Genomic DNA, 21,414 nt, shown 5'->3' on the forward strand with positions numbered 1-21,414 from the left:
CGGCAGCTAGGTCATGGAAGAGGTATGCCTTGATACCATCTCAGAGTAGGCGAAAACGATGCCTCCGTTGGGAGGCTCTGGTACGTGTTATAATACAGGATGGAAAAGCCCCATATATCCATGGCGATACAAGAGGAAATACTGATCGTGGTGTTATACTATGCGATACACATATAAATAGTTAGTTATAAATACATGATGTTTAACCATGTGTGCCTAGATAGAGCGCCAAGGGAGCGACAGATACTGTGGGGGTGTAGGCAAACGTGCAAATATCCTCGCTCGCAGTAGCCACGGGCTGCTGTGTTTTCGACCGTCCGCCACTGTGAACTGGAACGAACTGGCCGTTCTTGGGTGCGAAAAAGTGATTGGTAAGGCCCAGATCGCTATCAATCAGCAGTTTTTTCCACCCAATTTTAAGTTCATGAATAGTTGTTGTCATGATCTTGTGAGCGTACACAGCTCCGTTCGCCTCCTGTAATAGCAGGTGGCCCCGTTGCAGCGCGTGTGGCCTCGGTAGGTGCCGCCCATGGGGAACGATCACGCCATGGGTATCAATCGCCATGGTGTTCATATCATGCGGCCAGTAGTCATCCTGTGACTCACTGGCGAACCGCCTTATTAGGAAGACGAAGGGCTGATCCCGCCACCGCGGATGATGGCAAGTGATCGGTCGCCCGTTAGCCAGACACCGCTTCACCGGCGTGATGATCTGCTCGGTCGCTAGATCGAAGCGCGCGTACATCATGTCTGCGTATCCGTTGTAGCTCCAGTACACCGTTCCGCCGTCGTACGCGAGGTCGCCGTGGACGGAGGCACATGGGGGAATGCTTACGGTTCTCCAGCCCTTGTCCTCTCCCAGCGTGAAAACATTCAGGAAGCTATAGCTTTCGACCTGGTGAACGATCTTGTATCGCCTCGCCGTGGCGTCGAATCCGAAGCAGTACGACCGGGCGTCGTGCTTCCACGGCGAATCCGTCGTCGGCACCGGCAGGACAATGGCATCGCCGGTGAAGGGTTCTACGATCTTGATAAGGTCCCGGCGCCCGTCGTGGAAGCAGAGAAGGCCGTTGCACGTGCCTACCATGGCCTCGGAAGCGCCGACGGCGAACCTCGCCGCTAGCCGCCAGCGCTCGTCGAATAGGAACCCGTTGCCGGCGCGGTACTGCTCGGAGGAAGGCACGAATACGATGGTGTGTGTCGGGGCCGTCGGTCCTTCCACCATGTGGGTTTTGATGAAGATTGGATCCGAGATGATATTTCGCCATTCTTTACAAACGAGGCTCAAGCGGCGGAGGACGATCGCCGGGAGGCGGAGCAGGATGGTGGAGATGAGGTCTCGCGAGAGGAACGAGGTTGCGGCAGCAGCATTGGCATCGCCCGACATCGCGTGGTTCCAGATAGAAACTCTACTATGAGGCGCTGCAATTGTACTGACATCGCCCGACATAGCTTTATTGGAGTGCTTGTCCGATTCGTGAACGAGTCGGAGATAGTTTCCGGGTACACGCCGTCGGCCCCTCATACACATATATACTGCAGGAAGACACAAATAACTTGTCCAAAACATATGGTTCCTCTATGACCGATCGATTCTAGGTTCATTTACACGTTAACAAAACCGAGCCCCAATCAATCGTACTACCTTCACCCCAGTTTATAGAGTTTGTGCGTATTTTTAGATTGTGAATTTGGTCAACATAATATCAATTCTACAACCTAATAAGAATTATATCATTAAAAAATAGAACATCTAAGTTTGCTAATGTATATATTTTAAATATATATCTTGTATTATCGTGTCAAATTTACAATCTAAGGATATGCGCAAGCTCTAGGGACGGAGCTGCCTTATTGACATTGAGGTCAGCTGACATCAATAAAAACTAGCAAATCCCTCACTAATTCGTACCAAGTGACATTTATTTATAGAAGACTAGCAAAAGTGCCCGTGCGTTGCACCGGGATGAACAAATGCTCTAACGGTCCATCAAACCATCCGTGTTGATATTTCTTCTCTTTGTCTCCATCGTCGATGGTGGTCATATTTTTTCTATTCATGGCAAATATAATTATATCTAATACAAACAACTAACTATGTTGGATCTCTCCAGGTTTTATTAATTTAAAGTCGGGCATTCATATGCCTTTTATCTAAAAAAAAACAACTAACTCCAAAGCTTATGATCAAAATAACACTTTTTATTAAAAATATTAAACATTGCAGACTCAGATTTTCAAATAATTAAAGTTTTTAGTTTCTAATTAAATAATTCGTAATTATTTAATGTACTTTTTTCTCTGGTTTTAATTTCAATATAATTTCATTTAAGTATAATAATCTATATATTTTGTGCTACACTGCACATGTTTTCGGCAGCAGGACATCTTACACAAGACAGTGCAAGGAAAAAACAAGCTTATGCAAGAAAGTCTAGTACGTACCACAAGAATGATCATGAGATGTCTCACATTTTTTGAGCGTCGATCAAACTGTTTGTAGTTGTTGTTCTTCCACAGAATGTATTTCTTAAAAGCTTTAGAAGGCACGCAACTCCATCTCTGATGGCATTGCAGTAGCGCAGTAGTACACGGGAGCAAACACTCTCGCACGCTCGGTTTGAAGGTCCGGTGGCTGATCCCGGCGTCCGTGTGAGCGCTGCATCTGACGATGCCGTCGGTGCTGTCGTCGCCAGCGGAACAGGCGTTCTAGGCTATGGGGTTAGCGCGACCAGCGGCGGCTTTAGTCGACGGTGCTGTCCTCGCCGGTGGAAGGTGCGTTTGAGGCCATGTGCTAGCATTGGCCAACGGCGACTTTAGTAGGACGGAGTAGGAATACTACTTCACGTATGGGTGGACAACGTGTCGCTGCAGCCATCAAGAAAGCCCAGAAGGAAGATGGTGCGGCTCTGGGTGAGGGACACGGTCAGCAACTTGGAGGCAGGGGTCGGCGATTAGCCAGGAGATCCTCTGCAAAACCTGTAGTACCAGCAATGGTTAACCAAGCAGTTCACGTTCAGCACCTTCAAGAACGAGATGAACTGGTACATCACGGAGGTAGTGCCGGTCTGGGAGGACTACTACGTCCTGTCGACATGCTCCAGTTCGCGCAGAGGCACTTCGTCTGCCGTTCACGGGCACAACATCTTCTGGGATGACCACATATATGGGATGGGTGAAGGCAGTAAGACACTCAGCATCGACCAGCTCCGTCGCTGGCTGTTCCTGCTCCGGCGCTCATTACTCGGCGTCGTTCTCTATTGCTGATATGGGGGCAGCTGCGGTCTGCATCCGGCAGCCCGGCAGAGGCACAAACGCCCTGTTATCAAGTTCGATGGATTCATGGCGCCCTCCTCCTTGTTCATGCGAGCCGCGCCGCCGCCGCCCCGTCGCAATGTTGATTCCTGGTGCCTCTTCCTTTTGTTCATGCGATCCGCGCCGCCGCCCCATTGTCAAGATCGATTTGTGGAGGCTCGGTCGACCGATCTAGTTCTATATAAATGAGTGTTTACATAAGGTACGTTACGTCCTGGACTCTTTTCTGGAACGAGGAAAGGAGACCTTACCTGATACGTGTGGGTGACGATTACGTATAGATTTTCTATATTGGTCGGTTTCCTTGCCAGCACAAACAAATCGCTAGCTAACGCGACAGGGAAAGCCTAGGAAAACGTATAGGCGGTCGGACCAAAGCGTATTGCGACGGACCAAACCACGGAAACATTAGCTCCTTTATTATTAGGTATATAGATAGATACCCCAGGAAAATTGAGAGATATATCATAGAGTTGACCCCATTGAAAAAAAAATCTAGCTTCGTCCCTAGCAAGCTTTATGAACCGGAACAGAGGGAGTAGATCGATTCCTCCGTGGTTATATGAGTGAACTCTTTCTCCAGTTTTATGAACCTGACTGCAACCCTTTAGTTGTGCAAACGTGTCTTAACTCCTGCCATAAATATTAGTGGAAGATTTAAATAAAATGTAGGCTAATATATATCTAGATTTAAATAAAATGCTACTATGGTTTAAAATACTATACATACATCCAAACTAAGATCAAAATACTACCTCTATTTTTATTAACTTCATGTTCGGGTTAGTCAAGGTCAAACTTTATAAATTTTAATCAAAAATATAAAAACAATTATTCTATCCACAATCCAAATATAAATATAGATATGATAATATTTTTATAAGCATTCTAATACAATAGATAGTATATTATGGCTTGCCTGTATATGTTCGATTTGTGCCTAGCTATTGCACATTCGGGAGTTTCCACCTTGGAATACCAGAAAACTGGAGAATACTCAAGTGAATATCCACCGTGAAACTAGATAAATTTCTTTGTAATATTATTCATATCCTATATGTTCTATCCATTTACTAGGTTTCTAACCTAAGATCAAAACAATTGCTCTGTAACTACTCGCTGTGACCTAGCATATCACTGCATGTTGTAGTACGCAAGTTGTTGACATAAGATATATGGAAGTATGGCTCTACAAATATTACATCTCTCAGAGTGGTATAACAGAAATATTGCCGGTCCACATATCAAACACTTATTATTAAAACCCAAAAGTGTACAAACTCTTCGATTTACTCATCGGTCCAGTGATGATACCATTCAGACTCAACTCCGATTCTAAATAACTTACAACCCAGCTGAATTACTAACTAAGTATTATAGAGCTCAACAACTTATTTAAGTAAAGTTCTATGCTGCTTGGCTCATCTACGTCTATTTGAGATTCTCTCTACTACTCGGTCTTGACCTCGTTAATACCGTAGACTATGTCATAGTCCACACCTTTCACTTCATCTTACAGTTTAGTCTCCTCGTAGTAGACCTTGTAGCTTCCCTCGGGTTTTTCGGTGTAGTCTCCTCCATAGTTCTCACAATCTTAAGGGTTATAGAACGAAAGTATGAGTAAGAGCGTAGTCAACAAGCTTAACATAAGAACATGGTGTTTGATGCGGGATTGAACTTTGATCTTGGGTGTGCATATGTGACGAGGGATCACCTCGCCAATGCCTACGGATTGTAGACTTGGTTTCGAGGAAGAGCGAGGATGGAGATTCCGGGAGCGTGATTGGACGCACGATATACCCAACTTCGGGTCCCCTCGGTGGAGGACTCCTACATGCTACTAGCAATCTAGTATATGATCGCAAGTATATTTACAGGGGCCGCCGTAGGCGGAACTATGTTATATATCTTGTCTCTATTGATCTCCCTCTATATGGGTGCCCTGACTAGTTTTATGTATGCAATCAGCCTAGGATTTTATAAGAGTCCCAGTTGACTACTTTCTCGAATTGCCTTCTTGGGCCTTCTCCATATTGGGCTAAGCCGGGTATGATAATAACGGGTACGCGAAAGGTATGCCCATGACAATAGGTGCTCATAGCATATCAATATATACATTTAAAACAATCCTACACATGCATAGCTATTGAAAATAACTATAAAGTGCATAGAAAATAATATGACAAAACGGTGTGTGACACTTGCCTTCGGTGTTGTTCAGACAATCGTTGCAGTCGCACTCGTTGCACTCCGGACAATCTATCACAATCAAACAATTCACAATCAATTCCAAAGCATTACAAATAGATAAATTACACAATAAAATTATGCATGCATGCTCTGGAAACAATTTTGGCTCATAAAATACTTTAAAAACAATGTATTTATTCAATAGGATCTCTAAATAGGATATTTAATGCAAACAGTAACTTACGTATAAAATAATTCCAAAAATCTCAAATAGGTATACTACTGCAGAGACAATTTCATTATCTTTCATTTGGGCGTTGGAAATAATTTAAAATCATTTACCAAAGTTAAAATATATCAAAAATACTATAAACACTAATTTAAATTTGAAAATAAGCAAGTTCCTAAAAATACGAAATAACGGTATTAATGTGTTCTTCTCAATTTTCTGATTCCAACGGTATATCATATGCAATTTTTCGAGTTACGAAACTGTAGTTATGATTTTTACAAGATTTGCATATTCTCTGACCTTTATATACGAAAATTTCGGTATGACAATAAAACAGCAACACGTGGCGCGATCTGATTCACCGATACCCTTTCACGTGGATCTCGATTTTGGGTTGTCGGATTAAAGCGAAAACATGTAGCCCAGATTGAATCTGGGAGCTCACCGAAAAACGACAGGGCGGTCGGCGACGGTGATGATGTGGGACAGATGGTCGACGGTGGCGACGTTGATGACAGTCTTCAGCTCCTCCAGGCGGTCACGAAGGTATCCTCGATGTTGCTCCCCCTTCCCGGAACAGCCGTGAAGAGCGGATGGAGGCGTCGGTCTCCAACGATGCTCCGACGAGGAATAACGGGCGTTCCCGTGCTCTAAAGATGTGGGGGGGGGGGGGGGAATTTTAGGACGATGTTGTACTGACAGGGGAAGAGTTTAGAGCAAAAAATTAGGGGCAAAGGTGGACAGATTCGTGGCGACATTAACTTCCGAGCTCCAACAATGGTGGCTGTAAATCTGAACTCCGGCGAGAAATTTGCGCAGCCTGGTAGCGCATAAATTAGGGTTTTGGTGTCAAAATATTGAGAACATATTGAGGTATTTATAGATGAAATTTCGTGAAAAAGAAGCAGAAATCTGAGAAAAATCGGGCTAAGAAGTTGACACTTCTCGCGTGTGTAACAAACTCGTACGCGAATTTTCTATGCAGCAATCATATGAGACTAAAGTAAATGCTCTCGATGAGAGAAAAGCTCAATTCTCTATGCAGCAAGAGGACAAGCTCAAGTGTGTGCGCGCTTATATGAGACTAAAGTTTACGAGGGCGGCATGTATTCACTAGCATCTGAGTTCTAAACAACACGGTAAATATTTTGTCAAATTTTATTCATTTAGGGGCGGAGCCTAAGTTAGATGGAACCATAAATATGTGCAAATACACCCCTTATGATGGGTCTTAGAACCATTTTCATGAGCAAGTATATGAATTATTAATACATAAATGTCCCACCATATTCATAAGATCTCTGGTCAGGGACATAAACCACTCTAATGCAACTCATACTATTGGAAGACGGTTTCTGTCATTCTGATCCTTCCAACACTAATGTATTACATTAAAGTGCAGCCCTATAAGACTATATAGGTGAAATAATATGCAGTCGACGTTCACATAAAACCATCATAGAACAACATAAAAGGTAAAAAAAAAGTTGACCAAATACTCATAGCACATCATATAGAATCATAGCTAGATCATCCTATGCTCTCAGAAACGTGGAAAACTACTCAAAACTGTCAAACATGATATGAACCAGAGGCATAATGATTACAACACAATCCAAATATATAATATCCCCACCAAATAATGAAAAAAATACCGATCACAAATAAACTATGAGGGGATGACGTCGATCTCGTAGATGGAGATGGTGGTGATGATGGTGGTGATGGATATGTTGATGGAGATGCCTCCTCCCAATCCAAGGAGGTGTGTGGATGTCGATAGCGTCAATTTCCTATTCACCGGAGGCACCGGTGCAGCAGGATCTACCCTCTCCCGGAGTAGGAGAGGACTTTCGCCTCCGCCGCCGCCTCAATAAATGTCGGAAAATATATGGCTTGGGTTTTTAGGTGAAACAGAGCTTCTGGTACAATAGGGGGGCGGTGAACTGATGCCTAGGTGTGAACGACCTCGGGTGGCGCGCCCTACATGTTTGGGCAATAGGTGGCTTAGGTTTTTAGGTGAAACAGAGCTTCTGGTACAATAGGGGGGCGGTGAAATGATGCCTAGGTGTGAACGACCTCGGGTGGCGCGCCCTACATGTTTGGGCAATCCACCTGGGTCTATTCGGCCCTCGTGGCTCCCCTCGCGTGATTCTTTCGCCCACTGTCCTTCTCCGGGTGAAAAACTGATCATGTATTTTTTTCCTCGATTTTTAGCGATCCAAAAAGTCCTGAAACAAATAAAATACGAAACATGAGGTTTTGTGCCTCCTAGGAGTTAGATATCAATGAAAGAGACTTTGTAGGAAAGTCATGAAAATCGACTAAAAATGCATAAATAATGATGTATGATGACAAATGACAATGAAAACTAATCATATATGTAGCAATAATGATGATGCAAAATGCACGCATCAACAACCCGTTGTTGGCCTCGACGACACGAGTAGCCAACCATTCAGGCCTTTTCTCTAGTCGCCGCTACAAGGTTTGGGCCGATATCATCACACATGCCACGCGCCCGGAACGTGTTTGGCGTATTGAAAAATGAGTGTTTATTTTTCTTGGTAGCTACAAGGTAGATAGTGTTCGAGTATTGGATTGATTCGTTGCGTGGTTCGTAGAAATGGATAGCGAAGATGAGATGATGATTACACTCTTGATGCAAGAGGAGGCTGAGGCCACGGTCGAGAGTAAGAAAGGACTTCTTCTTCTCATCTCTCTTCTTTGCCAGTGGGCGAAGCTGCAACCACCCCACATAGGCGGTTCAGTTAAGGGCAAGCGGAAGAACATTGTGCGCATCGTCTGGCCGGAGCCGAGATGCTCGAAGACGATTACTTCAAGGACGGTGTGGGGCCAAAATATTTCGTTGCCGTTTTTGGATGAGCAAACATACATTTCAGAAGATTGTAAAGGTGTGAGGGAGTATGATAGCTATTTCGTCTGCAAAAAAGATTACACTGGGTTATATGGATTTGCTTTGCACGGCAGCCTTGAGGTATTTTGCATATGGAGCTCCTCCTATTACATACGCATGGCTGAGTCCACAGTCCTATAGATTTTGTCGGGCGGTTGTAGCAGTGTTTGGGCCGCACTACTTCAGGGCGCACCCAATGAAGAAGACACAGGTCAGATATTGACTCAAAATGCAGCAAGAGGATCTTCAGGTGTACTTGGAAGCATCGACTGCATGAATTGTGGTTTGAAGAATTGTCCCCATGGTAGGGGATGTACAAGGATCACACTAGTGAGTGCAATGTCGTTCTTGAAGCCATGTCTGACTATGACCTGCGTATTTTGCATGCATTTTTTTTGGCATGGCTAGATCGCACAATGATATTAACGTGCTTCGGCGCTCACTAGTTTTTGGTAAACTTGCCGAAGGCCATGCCCATGTGATCAACTGTGAGGTCAATGGCTACAGATAAAACAAGGGATATTACTTGGCTGATGGCATTTATCCTCGGTGCACGACATTTGGGAAGACAATCTACACACCTTGCACTGAAAAGATGACATGGTTTTCATAGTGCCAGGAGGCCGCCAAGAAGGATGTTGAGCGGGCATTTGGCGTGCTCTAAGCTCGTTTTGCCATTGTCAGGTACCCTTCTTTAACTTGGGCTACTTGTCATATGTGGGTGGTGATGAATGCCTGCATGCATGATTATGAACAACATGATCATCGAGTGTAATCGCGATGATCCCCAAGCTGCGGATATGAACTCTGAGAGCCAAGGACCTCTAGTTGAAGTTGATCACGAGGTGTCGGCCGAGCTTTCAGCTTTCATTGGCATGTAGCAAGAAATCCACGATGAGCAAATGCATCTCCAACTTTGCGATGATCTGATGGAGCATTTGTGGGCGAGGAAAGGAAACATTCTTGATATGTGTCTTCGCTTTTTAAACTATTTAATCTTATTGTTCAAGTTGTAATGAACAATTTGATTTTGTGTGCAAATACTTTATTTAATTTGCTTGTAATTTGGCCGCAGCTTCGCCGGTGCCCCCAAACGGCTTATTCGGGCACCCTTTGGAGGGCACCGGTGGGGATGCTCTCTCTTTCATGTTGAACCGTGACAGGGATACAAAACTATGCCCGTGGGCCAGCCCTTTTCGCGGCACGTCGAAAGCATGCTGGCCCGAAACCTCAACGTCCCATGTATCCGATGGCGAAATCCGTGGACCCGAAGGCTTTCTCCTCTTCATCGATCATTCCCGTTCGCCCATCGTGGTCGATTCGGAGCAGGAACCGCGCGACCAGTAATCAGCACACTCGCGACACGCTTTCGCGACACATTTCCAAACGAGTCACGCACACGCTTGTCCTGGCATGCTAGCTTCAGTGTGACTAGCACTTGCCGTTTGGTGCGAGTGAGGCGACCGTTTGCGTCCGCTTTGGTCGTAAATGCGTCTGGCACCCTCTCCAGCGGCACAACGCAAAGTGACCGGGCCGTCCGCGGAGACGCAAACCTGGCCCAAATATGCGCCAGGTTTGCGTCTCGGCGTCCGCTGCGGTCTCCACCGGGCCCGCCTGGCAGCGAGCCTGCATGGAGGGCATCGCTTCCGCGGTCAGCGCTTCCGCGTCTGCGCCCCAGCCTTCGCCATGAATGCCGCAGCTTCCTGTTCTGCGCGTGCACTGGCGGGCGGCGGCTGGGCTTCTGCGCCGCCTTCAATGGCATCGTATCCCGTGCGCGGCCGCCCTTAAAAGTCCAGCGGCCGCGTTGCTCCTTCGCCCACAGCTCCACTCGCACCACAACAGCCGCTGCGCCATGGGGAAGAAGAACGACTTCGAGGCCTCCGGCAGCGGCAGCAAGAAGGTGGCGCTCCCCGTCACGGTGGGGAGGCTCATGCACGGCAAATGGGTGCCGTGCGACGCCTGGTCCGGCGTGCAGCTGCCTGGCGGCTCAGCTGTCGCCGGGTGCCCATCCCTCCAGTACCAGCGCGCGAGCCTGGGCGGACCAAGGAGATCCGGCGCAGGAGGCGATATCTGCCGGCGGACCTCCGCGCCGATCCGGCGTACGCCATCGACTCGGAGAGTTGGCGTACGTACCTGTCCACGGAGACGGACAACAGACGAAGGGCTGGCTTCATGGGCGACAGGGATTATCCCTTTGGCCCTGCACCGCCGGCTCATCGTCAGCAGGCGCCGACGCGACGTGAGCAGCCGCAGCACAACGACCGCGAGGACGAGGACGACGACGACGAAGCCTACGCCGTGTACGACGACGACGACGACTACATCGAGGCGCTCGCGTACCATAGCGAGGAGGTGAAGGACGACAGCGAGGACTACGTCGGCCTCGTCTTCCACGAATGGCAGCAGGCCATGGCGGAGGGCCGGAACTTCGAGTTCCCCGACAACATGACGGACGACGAGATGGCCAAGCTCGGCCTCCTCGTCTCCGAGTACGATGCGCCTGTGCAGCCGCCGTTGCCCCGCTACGCCACCGCTGTCATGCCGCCGGGCCTGTCCGCGGATGAAGCCCTTCGACAGGCGCTCCTGATGTCTACGGGTGCTTCTATTCTTGTAGACAGTGTTGGGCCTCCAAGAGCAGAGGTTTGTAGAACAGCAGCAAGTTTCCCTTAAGTGGATCACCCAAGGTTTATCGAACTCAGGGAGGAAGAGGTCAAAGATATCCCTCTCATGCAACCCTGCAACCACAAAGCAAGAAGTCTCTTGTGTCCCCAACACACCTAATAGGTGCACTAGTTCGGCGAAGAGATAGTGAAATACATGTGGTATGAATAAGTATGAGCAGTAGCAATGGCACCAGAAAAGTGCTTTGCTGTCCAGGACTGGCGTGTGGTTGATGGTGGTAATATTGCAGGCAGTATAAATGCAGTAAAACAGTAAACAAGCGATGATTGCAGTATTTGGAAACAAGGCCTAGGGATCATACTTTCACTAGTGGACACTCTCAACATTGTAATCATACAGGAATATAAATAAGCACTTCACTATGCTACTCTGAATTACTCTCTGGCAAGATAACGAACACTAATTCATCATGTAGGCAAACCTTAAAGATGCATTCCCAAGTACTAATGAACACCCCACGCTGTCACTTTGAGCATTCATAGGAGGTACTAACACACCACAATTTCATAGAGACATCCAACTCAAATCATAACTCAGTGAACAAGTATTCTGTGAAATATAGCCTAAGAGACCCACACGGTGCACACACTGTCACCTTTACACACGTGGGACAAGGAGTCTCCGGAGATCACATAAGTAAAATCCACTTGACTAGCATAATGACATCTAGATTACAAGCATCATCATATGAATCTCAATCATGTAAGGCAGCTCATGAGATTATTGTATTGAAGCACATAGGAGAGAGATTAACCACATAGCTACCGGTACAGCCCCGAGCCTCGATGGAGAACTACTCCCTCCTCATGGGAGACAGCAGCGTTGGTGAAGATGGCGGTGGTGTCGATGGAGAAGCCTTCCGGGGGCACTTCCCCGTCCCGGCGGCGTGCCGGAACAGAGATTCCTGTCCCCCAGATCTTGGCTTCGCGATGGCGGCGGCTCTGGAAGGTTTCTCGTACCGTGGCTTTTTCGTATCGAGGTTTTAGGTCAGGGACCTTTAAATAGGCGAAGAGGCGGAGTCGGAGGGCTGACGAGGTGGTGACACAGTAGGGGGGCGCGACCCAGGCCCTGGCCGCGCCGCCCTATCATCTGGGCCCGCCAGGGCTCCCCTCTGGTGGCTCTCGGGTGTTCTGGAAGCTTCGTGGAAAAATAGGATGCTGGGCATTGATTTCGTCCGATTCCGAGAATATTTCCTTACTAGGATTTCTGGAACCAAAAACAGCAGAAAATAGCAACTGGCCCTTCGGCATCTCGTCAATAGGTTAGTTCCGGAAAATGCATAAATATGACATAAAGTGTGTACAAAACATGTAGGTATTGTCATAAAACAAGCATGGAACATAAGAAATTATAGATACGTTTGAGACGTATCAAGCATCCCCAAGCTTAGTTCCTACTCGCCCTCGAGTAGGTAAACGATAACAAGAATAATTTCTTAAGCGACATGCTACCAACATGATCTTAATCAACAATATTGTAAAGCATATGAGATGAATGCAGCGATTCAAAGCAATGATGAAGACAATGAGTAAACAAATGAATCATAAAGCAAAGACTTTTCATGAATAGTACTTTCAAGACAAGCATCAATAAGTCTTGCATAAGAGTTAACTCATAAAGCAATAAATCAAAGTAAAGGTGTTGAAGCAACACAAAGGAAGATTAAGTTTCAGCGGTTGCTTTCAACTTATAACATGTATATCTCATGGATAGTTGTCAATGCAAAGTAATATAACAAGTGCAATATGCAAGTATGTAGGAATCAATGCACAGTTCACACAAGTGTTTGCTTCTTGAGATGGAGAGAAATAGGTGAACTGACTCAACATAAAAGGTAAAAGAATGGCCCTTCGCAGAGGGAAGCAGGGATTAAATCATGTGCTAGAGCTTTTCAAGTTTTGAAATCATATAGAGAGCATAAAAGTAAAGTTTTGAGAGGTGTTTGTTGTTGTCAACGAATGGTAGCGGGTACTCTAACTACCTCATCAACCAGACTTTCAAGAGCGGCTCCCATGAAGGACGTTATCTCTACCAGCAAGGTAGATCATCCCTCTTCTCTTTTGTTTACACATGTGTTTTAGTTTTATTTATGGTTGACACTCCTCCCAACCTTTTGCTTTCACAAGCCATGGCTAACCGAATCTTCGGGTGCCTTCCAACATTCACATACCATGAAGGAGTGTCTATTTGCAAAATTAAGTTGCTTACTGATGAATCAGAGCAAAACATGTGAAGAGAATTATTAATGAAAGTTGATTAACTGGGGGCTGGGAACCCCATTGCCAGCTCTTTTTGCAAAATTATTGGATAAGCGGATATGCCACTAGTCCATTGGTGAAAGTCTGTCCGAAGTAAATGACAAGATCGAAAGATAAACACCACATACTTCCTCATGAGCTATAAAACATTGACACAAATAAGAGATAATAGCTTTTGAATTGTTTAAAGGTAGCACATGAAGTATTTGCTTGGAATGGCAGAGAAATACCATGTAGTAGGTAGGTATGGTGGACACAAGTGGTATAGTGTTTGGCTCAAGGATTTTGGATGCATGAGAAGTATTCCCTCTCGATACAAGGTTTAGGCTAGCAAAGTTATTTGAAACAAACACAAGGATGAACCGGTGCAGCAAAACTTATATAAAAGACATATTGTAAACATTATAAGACTCTACACCGTCTTCCTTGTTATTCAAAACTCAATACTAGAAATTATCTAGACTTTAGAGAGACCAATTATGCAAACCAAATTTTAGCAAGCTCTATGTATTTCTTCATTAATAGGTGCAAAGTATATGATGCAAGAGCTTAAACATGAGCACAACAATTGCCAAGTATCAAATTATCCAAGACATTTTACCAATTACTACATGTAGCATTTTCCGTTTCCAACCATATAACAATGAACGAAGCAGTTTCAACCTTCGTCATGAACATTAAAGATAGAACTAAGAACACATGTGTTCATATGCAACAGCGGAGCGTGTCTCTCTCCCACACAAGCATGAATTTATTCAGAGAATGAAAATAACAAAACGAAAATAAAAGCACACAGACGCTCCAAGTAAAGTACATAAGATGTGACTGAATAAAAATATAGTTTCAAGAAAAGAAACCTGATAAGTTGTCGATGAAGAAGGGGATGCCTTGGGCATCCCCAAGCTTAGATGCTTGAGTCTTCTTGAAATATGCAGGGGTGAACCACCGGGGCATCCCCAAGCTTAGAGCTTTAACTCTTCTTGATCATAGTATATCATCCTCCTCTCTTGACCCTTGAAAACTTCCTCCACACCAAACTCAAAGCAAACTCATTAGAGGGTTAGTGCATAATAAAAATTCACATGTTCAGAGGTGACACAATCATTCTTAACACTTCTGGACATTGCCCAAAGCTACTGGAAGGTAATGGAACAAAGAAATCCACCCAACACAGCGAAAGAAGCAATGCGAAATAAAAGGCAGAATCTGTCAAAAACAGAACAGTCCGTAAAGACGAATTTTAAAATGGCACCAGACTTGCTCAGATGAAAATGACCAAATTGAATGAAAGTTGCGTACATATCTGAGGATCACGCACGTAAATTGGCAGATTTTTCTGAGTTACCTACAGAGAATTCTGCCCAGATTTGTGACAGACAGAAATCTGTTTCTGCGCAGTAATCCAAATCTAGTATCAACCTTGCTATGAAAGACTTTACTTGGCACAACAATGCAATAAAATAAGATAATGAGAGGTTGCTACAGTAGTAACAACTTCCAAGACACAAATATAAAACAAAGTACTGTAGTAAAAAAAACACATGGGTTATCTCCCAAGAAGTTCTTTCTTTATAGCCATTAAGATGGGCTCAGCAGTTTTAATGATGCACTCGCAAGAAATAGTAGTTGAAGCAAAAGAGAGAATCAAGAGGCAAATTCAAAACAAATTTAAGCCTAACATGCTTCCTATGAAAAGGAATCTTGTAAATAAATAAGTTCATGAAGAGCAAAGTAACAAGCATAGGAAGATAGAACAAGTGTAGCTTCAAAAATTTCAGCACATAGAGAGGTGTTTTAGTAACATGAAAATTTCTACAACCATATTTTCCTCTCTCATAATAACTTTCAGTAGCAACATGAGCAAACTCAACAATATAACTATCACATAAAGCATTCTTATCATGAGTCTCATGCATAAAATTATTACTCTCCACATAGGCATAATCAATTTTATTAGTTGTAGTGGGAGCAAATTCAACAAAGTAGCTATCATTATTATTCTCATCATCAAATATAGGAGGCATATTGTAATCATAATCAAATTTATCCTCTATAGTAGGCGGCACCAAAAGACCAATATCATTATAATCATCATAAATAGGAGGCAAAGTATCATCAAAGTAAATTTTCTCCTCAATGCTTGGGGGACTAAAAATATCATGCTCATCAAAGCCAGCTTCCCCAAGCTTAGAATTTTCCATATCATTAGCAACAATGGTGTTCAAAGCGTTCATACTAATATGTTCCATAGGTTTTTTAATTTTCGCATCAAACCATCCATGTCTTAAATCAGGAAATAGAATAAGAAGCTCATTGTTGTCCATTATGCCTAACTAGTGTAAACAAGAAACAAAAAGATGCAATTGCAGGATCTAAAGGAAATAGCTTCGAGCACACACACAACGGCAACAGAAAAGTACTTTACCTGGGACCGGAGTATGAGTGCCTTTTACCTTTCCTCCCCGGCAACGGCGCCAGAAAAGTGCTTGATGTCTACGGGTGCTTCTATTCTTGTAGACAGTGTTGGGCCTCCAAGAGCAGAGGTTTGTAGAACAGCAGCAAGTTTCCCTTAAGTGGATCACCCAAGGTTTATCGAACTCAGGGAGGAAGAGGTCAAAGATATCCCTCTCATGCAACCCTGCAGCCACAAAGCAAGAAGTCTCTTGTGTCCCCAACACACCTAATAGGTGCACTAGTTCGGCGAAGAGATAGTGAAATACAGGTGGTATGAATAAGTATGAGCAGTAGCAATGGCACCAGAAAAGTGCTTTGCTGTCCAGGACTGGCGTGTGGTTGATGGTGGTAATATTGCAGGCAGTATAAATGCAGTAAAACAGTAAACAAACGATGATTGCAGTATTTGGAAACAAGGCCTAGGGATCATACTTTCACTAGTGGACACTCTCAACATTGTAATCATAAAGGAATATAAATAAGCACTTCACTATGCTACTCTGAATTACTCTCTGGCAAGATAACGAACACCAATTCATCATGTAGGCAAACCTTAAAGATGCATTCCCAAGTACTAATGAACACCCCACGCTGTCACTTTGAGCATTCATAGGAGGTACTAACACACCACAATTTCATAGAGACATCCAACTCAAATCATAACTCAGTGAACAAGTATTATGTGAAATATAGCCTAAGAGACCCACACGGTGCACACACTGTCACGTTTACACACGTGGGACAAGGAGTCTCCGGAGATCACATAAGTAAAATTCACTTGACTAGCATAATGACATCTAGATTACAAGCATCATCATATGAATCTCAATCATGTAAGGCAGCTCATGAGATTATTGTATTAAAGCACATAGGAGAGAGATTAACCACATAGCTACCGGTACAGCCCCGAGCCTCGATGGAGAACTACTCCCTCCTCATGGGAGACAGCAGCGTTGGTGAAGATGGCGGTGGTGTCGATGGAGAAGCCTTCCGGGGGCACTTCCCCGTCCCGGCGGCGTGCCGGAACAGAGACTCCTGTCCCCCAGATCTTGGCTTCGCGATGGCGGCGGCTCTGAAAGGTTTCTCGTACCGTGGCTTTTCCGTATCGAGGTTTTAGGTCAGGGACCTTTAAATAGGCGAAGAGGCGGAGTCGGAGGGCTGACGAGGTGGTGACACAGTAGGGGGGCGCGGCTCAGGCCCTGGCCGCGCCGCCCTATCATCTGGGCCCACCAGGGCTCCCCTCTGGTGGCTCTCGGGTGTTCTGGAAGCTTCGTGGAAAAATAGGATGCTGGGCATTGATTTCGTCCGATTCCGAGAATATTTCCTTACTAGGATTTCTGGAACCAAAAACAGCAGAAAATAGCAACTGGTCCTTCGGCATCTCGTCAATAGGTTAGTTCTGGAAAATGCATAAATATGACATAAAGTGTGTATAAAACATGTAGGTATTGTCATAAAACAAGCATGGAACATAAGAAATTATAGATACGTTTGAGACGTATCACTCCTGGACTCGGCGGCGCCTCCTCCACCGTCGCCACAGCCTTGGGCGCCTCCTCCACCGCCGCCACAGCCTTGGGCGCCTCCCCCACCGCCGCCACAACCTTATGGCTGGGCTCCTCATCCGCCGCCACAGCCGCAGCCCTGGGCGCCTCCACCGCCGCCTCAGCCGCAGCCTCCTCAACCTCGAGCACCGCGATCGCGCCCGGCGTACGCTCCCCCGGATGGCAACTGGCTGTGGGACATACCGGAGGTCATCGTGCTCGACAATGACGAGGAGCGACACGGCCACGACAAATGACCGCAGGCGTTTTAGGTTTTTTTTTATGTTTCAGTTTTTGTAAATTATGTTTCAGTTCAAAAAAATGGTTCGTCCTAAAAAAAATGCGTCGTGCCGCTGGAGCCACCCCCAACGCAAACGGACGCGCGGTCGTTTTCGACCAAAAAGGCCTACGCAAACGGACGCGCGTCGCGCCGCTGGAGATGCCCTGAGCCAGAGCCGGAAGCAAAGGGGCAGCTTCCGGAATTGTTTATGCGGTGGGGCACACACGGTGGCGGCAGATAGGTCAAGCACGATCAAAACGTCGGCGGAGTAATTCAGGAAGGCCCGAGGAAGCACCTTGCCCGTTGAAGCCAGACTTTCATGGTCTGGTCTCGCCGGCCGCTTCTTTCTTTCAGAAATCGCAGCAGACTGTCGTGGCCAGAAAGGGCAATGGGGAAGCATCACACAAGCGACCCAAATGTAGCAAAATACGAGATTCATGGCTCAACAGGTTTATTAATCTGCAAAAAGAGATCCACAGCTCCACGGTCTTGGAAGATGGAATCGGCCTAGCATATAGTAGCAACCTAATTTCCTAATTAAGAGTAGTACTCGTCGTCTCTGGTTCTCCATGGCGCCTATGTACAGGTCACAGCGCAAGCTCTGCTTCTCTGCTCACTGGAAGCCGCCCAGGCCGTTGAGCAGCAGCTCGTGCGGGCGCAGCAGCGTCGGGGTGGGCATCAGCGGCAGCGGGGACGGGTAAGGGAAATCGTAGTCCGAGACCTCGGGCAGGTTGGCGCCGTCGTCGCCGCCGGGCATGAGCGGGGCGCGGCAGAGCGGGCAGGTGCGCTGCTCGTGCGCCATCCAGCGGTCGATGCAGCCGCGGTGGAAGACGTGGCGGCAGTTGGGGAGCCGCCGCACCTCGTCGCCGCCGCCGACGCCGCAGAGGCAGACCGAGCAGTCGCCGCCCGCGCACACCGACGGGGAGGACGCCAGCAGCTCGTCCAGCCGCAGCACGGGCAGCGCCTCGTCGACGGCCACCGCCGGCAGGGCGCGGAAGCCCGGCCGCCGGTGCTGCAGCGAGGCTGAGGCTGACCCGTGCCAGTGCGCGTCGTCCTGCGCCGGTAATGGCGCGTTGACGCCGACGTCGATGAGGTCGCCCAGGCCGACGGCGTGGAAGGACCAGACGAGGAAGCGGTGGAGGTGGCCCAGGAGGAGGAGCGCGTGGAGGAGCAGCCGTGGGAGGAGCAGCTCCGAGTAGCTCACCGGGAAGCCCATGGCGTCGATCTTGCCTTGCCGGAGAGTTTGAGATGGTTCTTTGATGGCCGAGCAGACAGGAGCACGGGGGTGACAACTGACAGTGGAAGTGGTGGGGCTATTATATAGAGCGTGAATCGAGGAAGACGACGCCGGGAGGGGAATAACGCGGAAAGATCGAACGAGTGTGGGGGTGGCCTCGGGCGGCGGTAGTTGGTTGGTCCCGCCGTGGCGTGGGTGTGCGTGTTGGCCAGCCTCAGAATTGGGCGGTGGACTCATATGCTGGCCCTGGCCCATCCATCATTTCTTTCCAAATTATGGGTGTCCTATTTATTCTTCTAATTCATATATATGCATTTTCAGTACGTTGGTTTACTCTTTTTTGTCCTATATAATGCACATATCAACTAATTAATAATCAATTATCCTAATCCCTCCATTCCTACAAAGATTCGCAACTGTTTTCGGATATGGATGAATCTATAGCTAAAACATGTCTATATACCTCCGTATCTGGATAAGATTGACAAGCTTTTTCAGAAACCGAAGAGATACGTATTAATAGATACTACGATTAGCTTTCGTCCAAATGTCACATGGGCGCAGATGTGTTTCGCTGAAATCTAAAGGTGAATGCAAAATTCACTGTGGATTCCTCATATAAAACGTTGATCCAACCATTACAGCCGGTTATTAATATTAAGAAAATATGGAGGATGAAGATACCTTTGAAGTTAGAAGTGTTGACATGGTATCTTCCTCGTGGGGTAATCCTTACTAAGGATAACCTTGAGAAAGGCAACTGACGAGAAGGTAATAAATATGTGTTTTATCATCATGATGGGACAATTAAACACATATTCTTCCAATGCCACTTTGCAAAATTTATATGGTCAATCATCCAAATAGGGTCTACCTTATATCCGCCACGAAGTGTTGCCAATATTTTTGTCAATTGGCTTAATGAGATGGATCGCAGATTTGAACTACTTATTATGATGGGAGCGCTTGCCGTTATTTGATCGCTTTGGCTATGTAGAAATGATAAAGTGTTTAATGATAAAAAAATATTCTGGTTATCCACTGGTGCAGTACTTTGCACCATTCATGGTCACCTATTCAGCGCATGGACAACTGTGATATGTTTATGGAGGTGTCTACACTACTGAAGGACACGACAAGGCAGTTTATTACTAAACATGGATGATAGCATAATCTCAGGATTGGTTGTTCACCATCTTAGGGGTTGATACAGCATCATGTTTTTGTATCGAGACTTTTTTATGCTTTTTGATCCTGGGTTTGTAAGCGGCTGTGTGCATCTCAGTTATGCAGAAATCAGGTGTAATATTTAAAATCTTTATGTAATAAAGTTCCTTTATCAGAAAAATTAATACAATACATTTCCTCGTAAATATTCAAGCATATATTAACGTATATTCAGGGTAAAAAATAATTGTAGGGGAGTCAAAACCCAACAGTCAACAACTCCGAGCTGCTCAAATCGAACAACAATTTTTGGCCATATCCATCTCCTTTTACATGAATGCCCCTTCGGCTGCAATCAACCATAGACTTAGACATAGGATTTAATGCACAATAAAATAAACTAAGTATTAGCCATTCTTCCATCCGATGGTTACGATAATTTCTTAGGTCCTCCTTCATTTAACCCTACACGAGTGGCTCATGCTCTTCTTGTCTAAAACATGTAACATTAGAACGCAGTTGCATAGTTTTAGCAGGTGAAAAACATTAGTCATGAATATTTGTAACAATTTTCCCATGAACTGATATTCCCCTTAGGAGTCCTAGCTAGCAACCGTTCTTTAGTTTTTTCCTCTAAGTGAAAAGTGAAAACACATAATTTTACCGCATCAAGGTTTATATCTTTTATGCGCATAATTTCATATATCTCAATAAAAGTGTTTAGTGCATACCTGCATCCTCAGAAGGGAACAACCAAAGTGGGTTTGTTGAACAAAGTTTAAGAAGCTAGGATTAATTTCATATTTCTCCACATCAACAACGGGTTGAGTGATAGGTGCACGATTAGTAGAAAGCTCACCCAACTACTTTATTGCCATACCTCTAATAGCAAGCTCTCCCAACTTCTTGATTCCCACTATGAATTCCAGGCATCGCCAGGAAACATGGTTATTAAGATAAACACACAAAGCATTAATATTTATGACGTTAATGTAAACCCCTAAATTGTAATCACACTACCGACCGATATCCACTCTCTCACTTTGGTATAAGCGTCGAAACATTACTACCTCTACTCTCGCTTTAATACTTGTATCAATCTTTGCAGACTTGGATACTAGTTAAACTTAGGATTGAG

The 21,414-nt window shown here is 45.7% G+C and overlaps 2 protein-coding genes across 2 annotated transcripts; both read right to left on the bottom strand.

Annotated features, from left to right (window-relative positions):
* Positions 1-202: 202 nt before the first annotated feature.
* On the bottom strand, positions 203-1,387 carry LOC127310156 (putative F-box protein At5g52610). The gene has a single exon (XM_051340851.1). The coding sequence runs from the start codon at positions 1,385-1,387 to the stop codon at positions 203-205; it is 1,185 nt and encodes a 394-aa protein (XP_051196811.1).
* A 16,904-nt stretch (positions 1,388-18,291) lies between these two features.
* Positions 18,292-19,161, bottom strand: LOC127306665 (brassinosteroid-responsive RING protein 1). Its single transcript, XM_051337329.2, has one exon. It carries the CDS (start codon positions 19,086-19,088, stop codon positions 18,486-18,488), a length of 603 nt encoding a protein of 200 aa, XP_051193289.1. The 5' UTR covers positions 19,089-19,161; the 3' UTR covers positions 18,292-18,485.
* Positions 19,162-21,414: the final 2,253 nt, after the last annotated feature.

The sequence above is a fragment of the Lolium perenne genome, chromosome 6 (assembly GCF_019359855.2).
Source record: "Lolium perenne isolate Kyuss_39 chromosome 6, Kyuss_2.0, whole genome shotgun sequence".
Classification (NCBI taxonomy): domain Eukaryota; kingdom Viridiplantae; phylum Streptophyta; class Magnoliopsida; order Poales; family Poaceae; genus Lolium; species Lolium perenne.

Excerpts from the sequence above, each read along its gene's own strand:
- LOC127306665 (XM_051337329.2), bottom strand. The coding sequence starts at position 19,088 with ATGGGCTTCCCGGTGAGCTACTCGGAGCTGCTCCTCCCACGGCTGCTC.
- LOC127310156 (XM_051340851.1), bottom strand. The coding sequence starts at position 1,387 with ATGTCGGGCGATGCCAATGCTGCTGCCGCAACCTCGTTCCTCTCGCGA.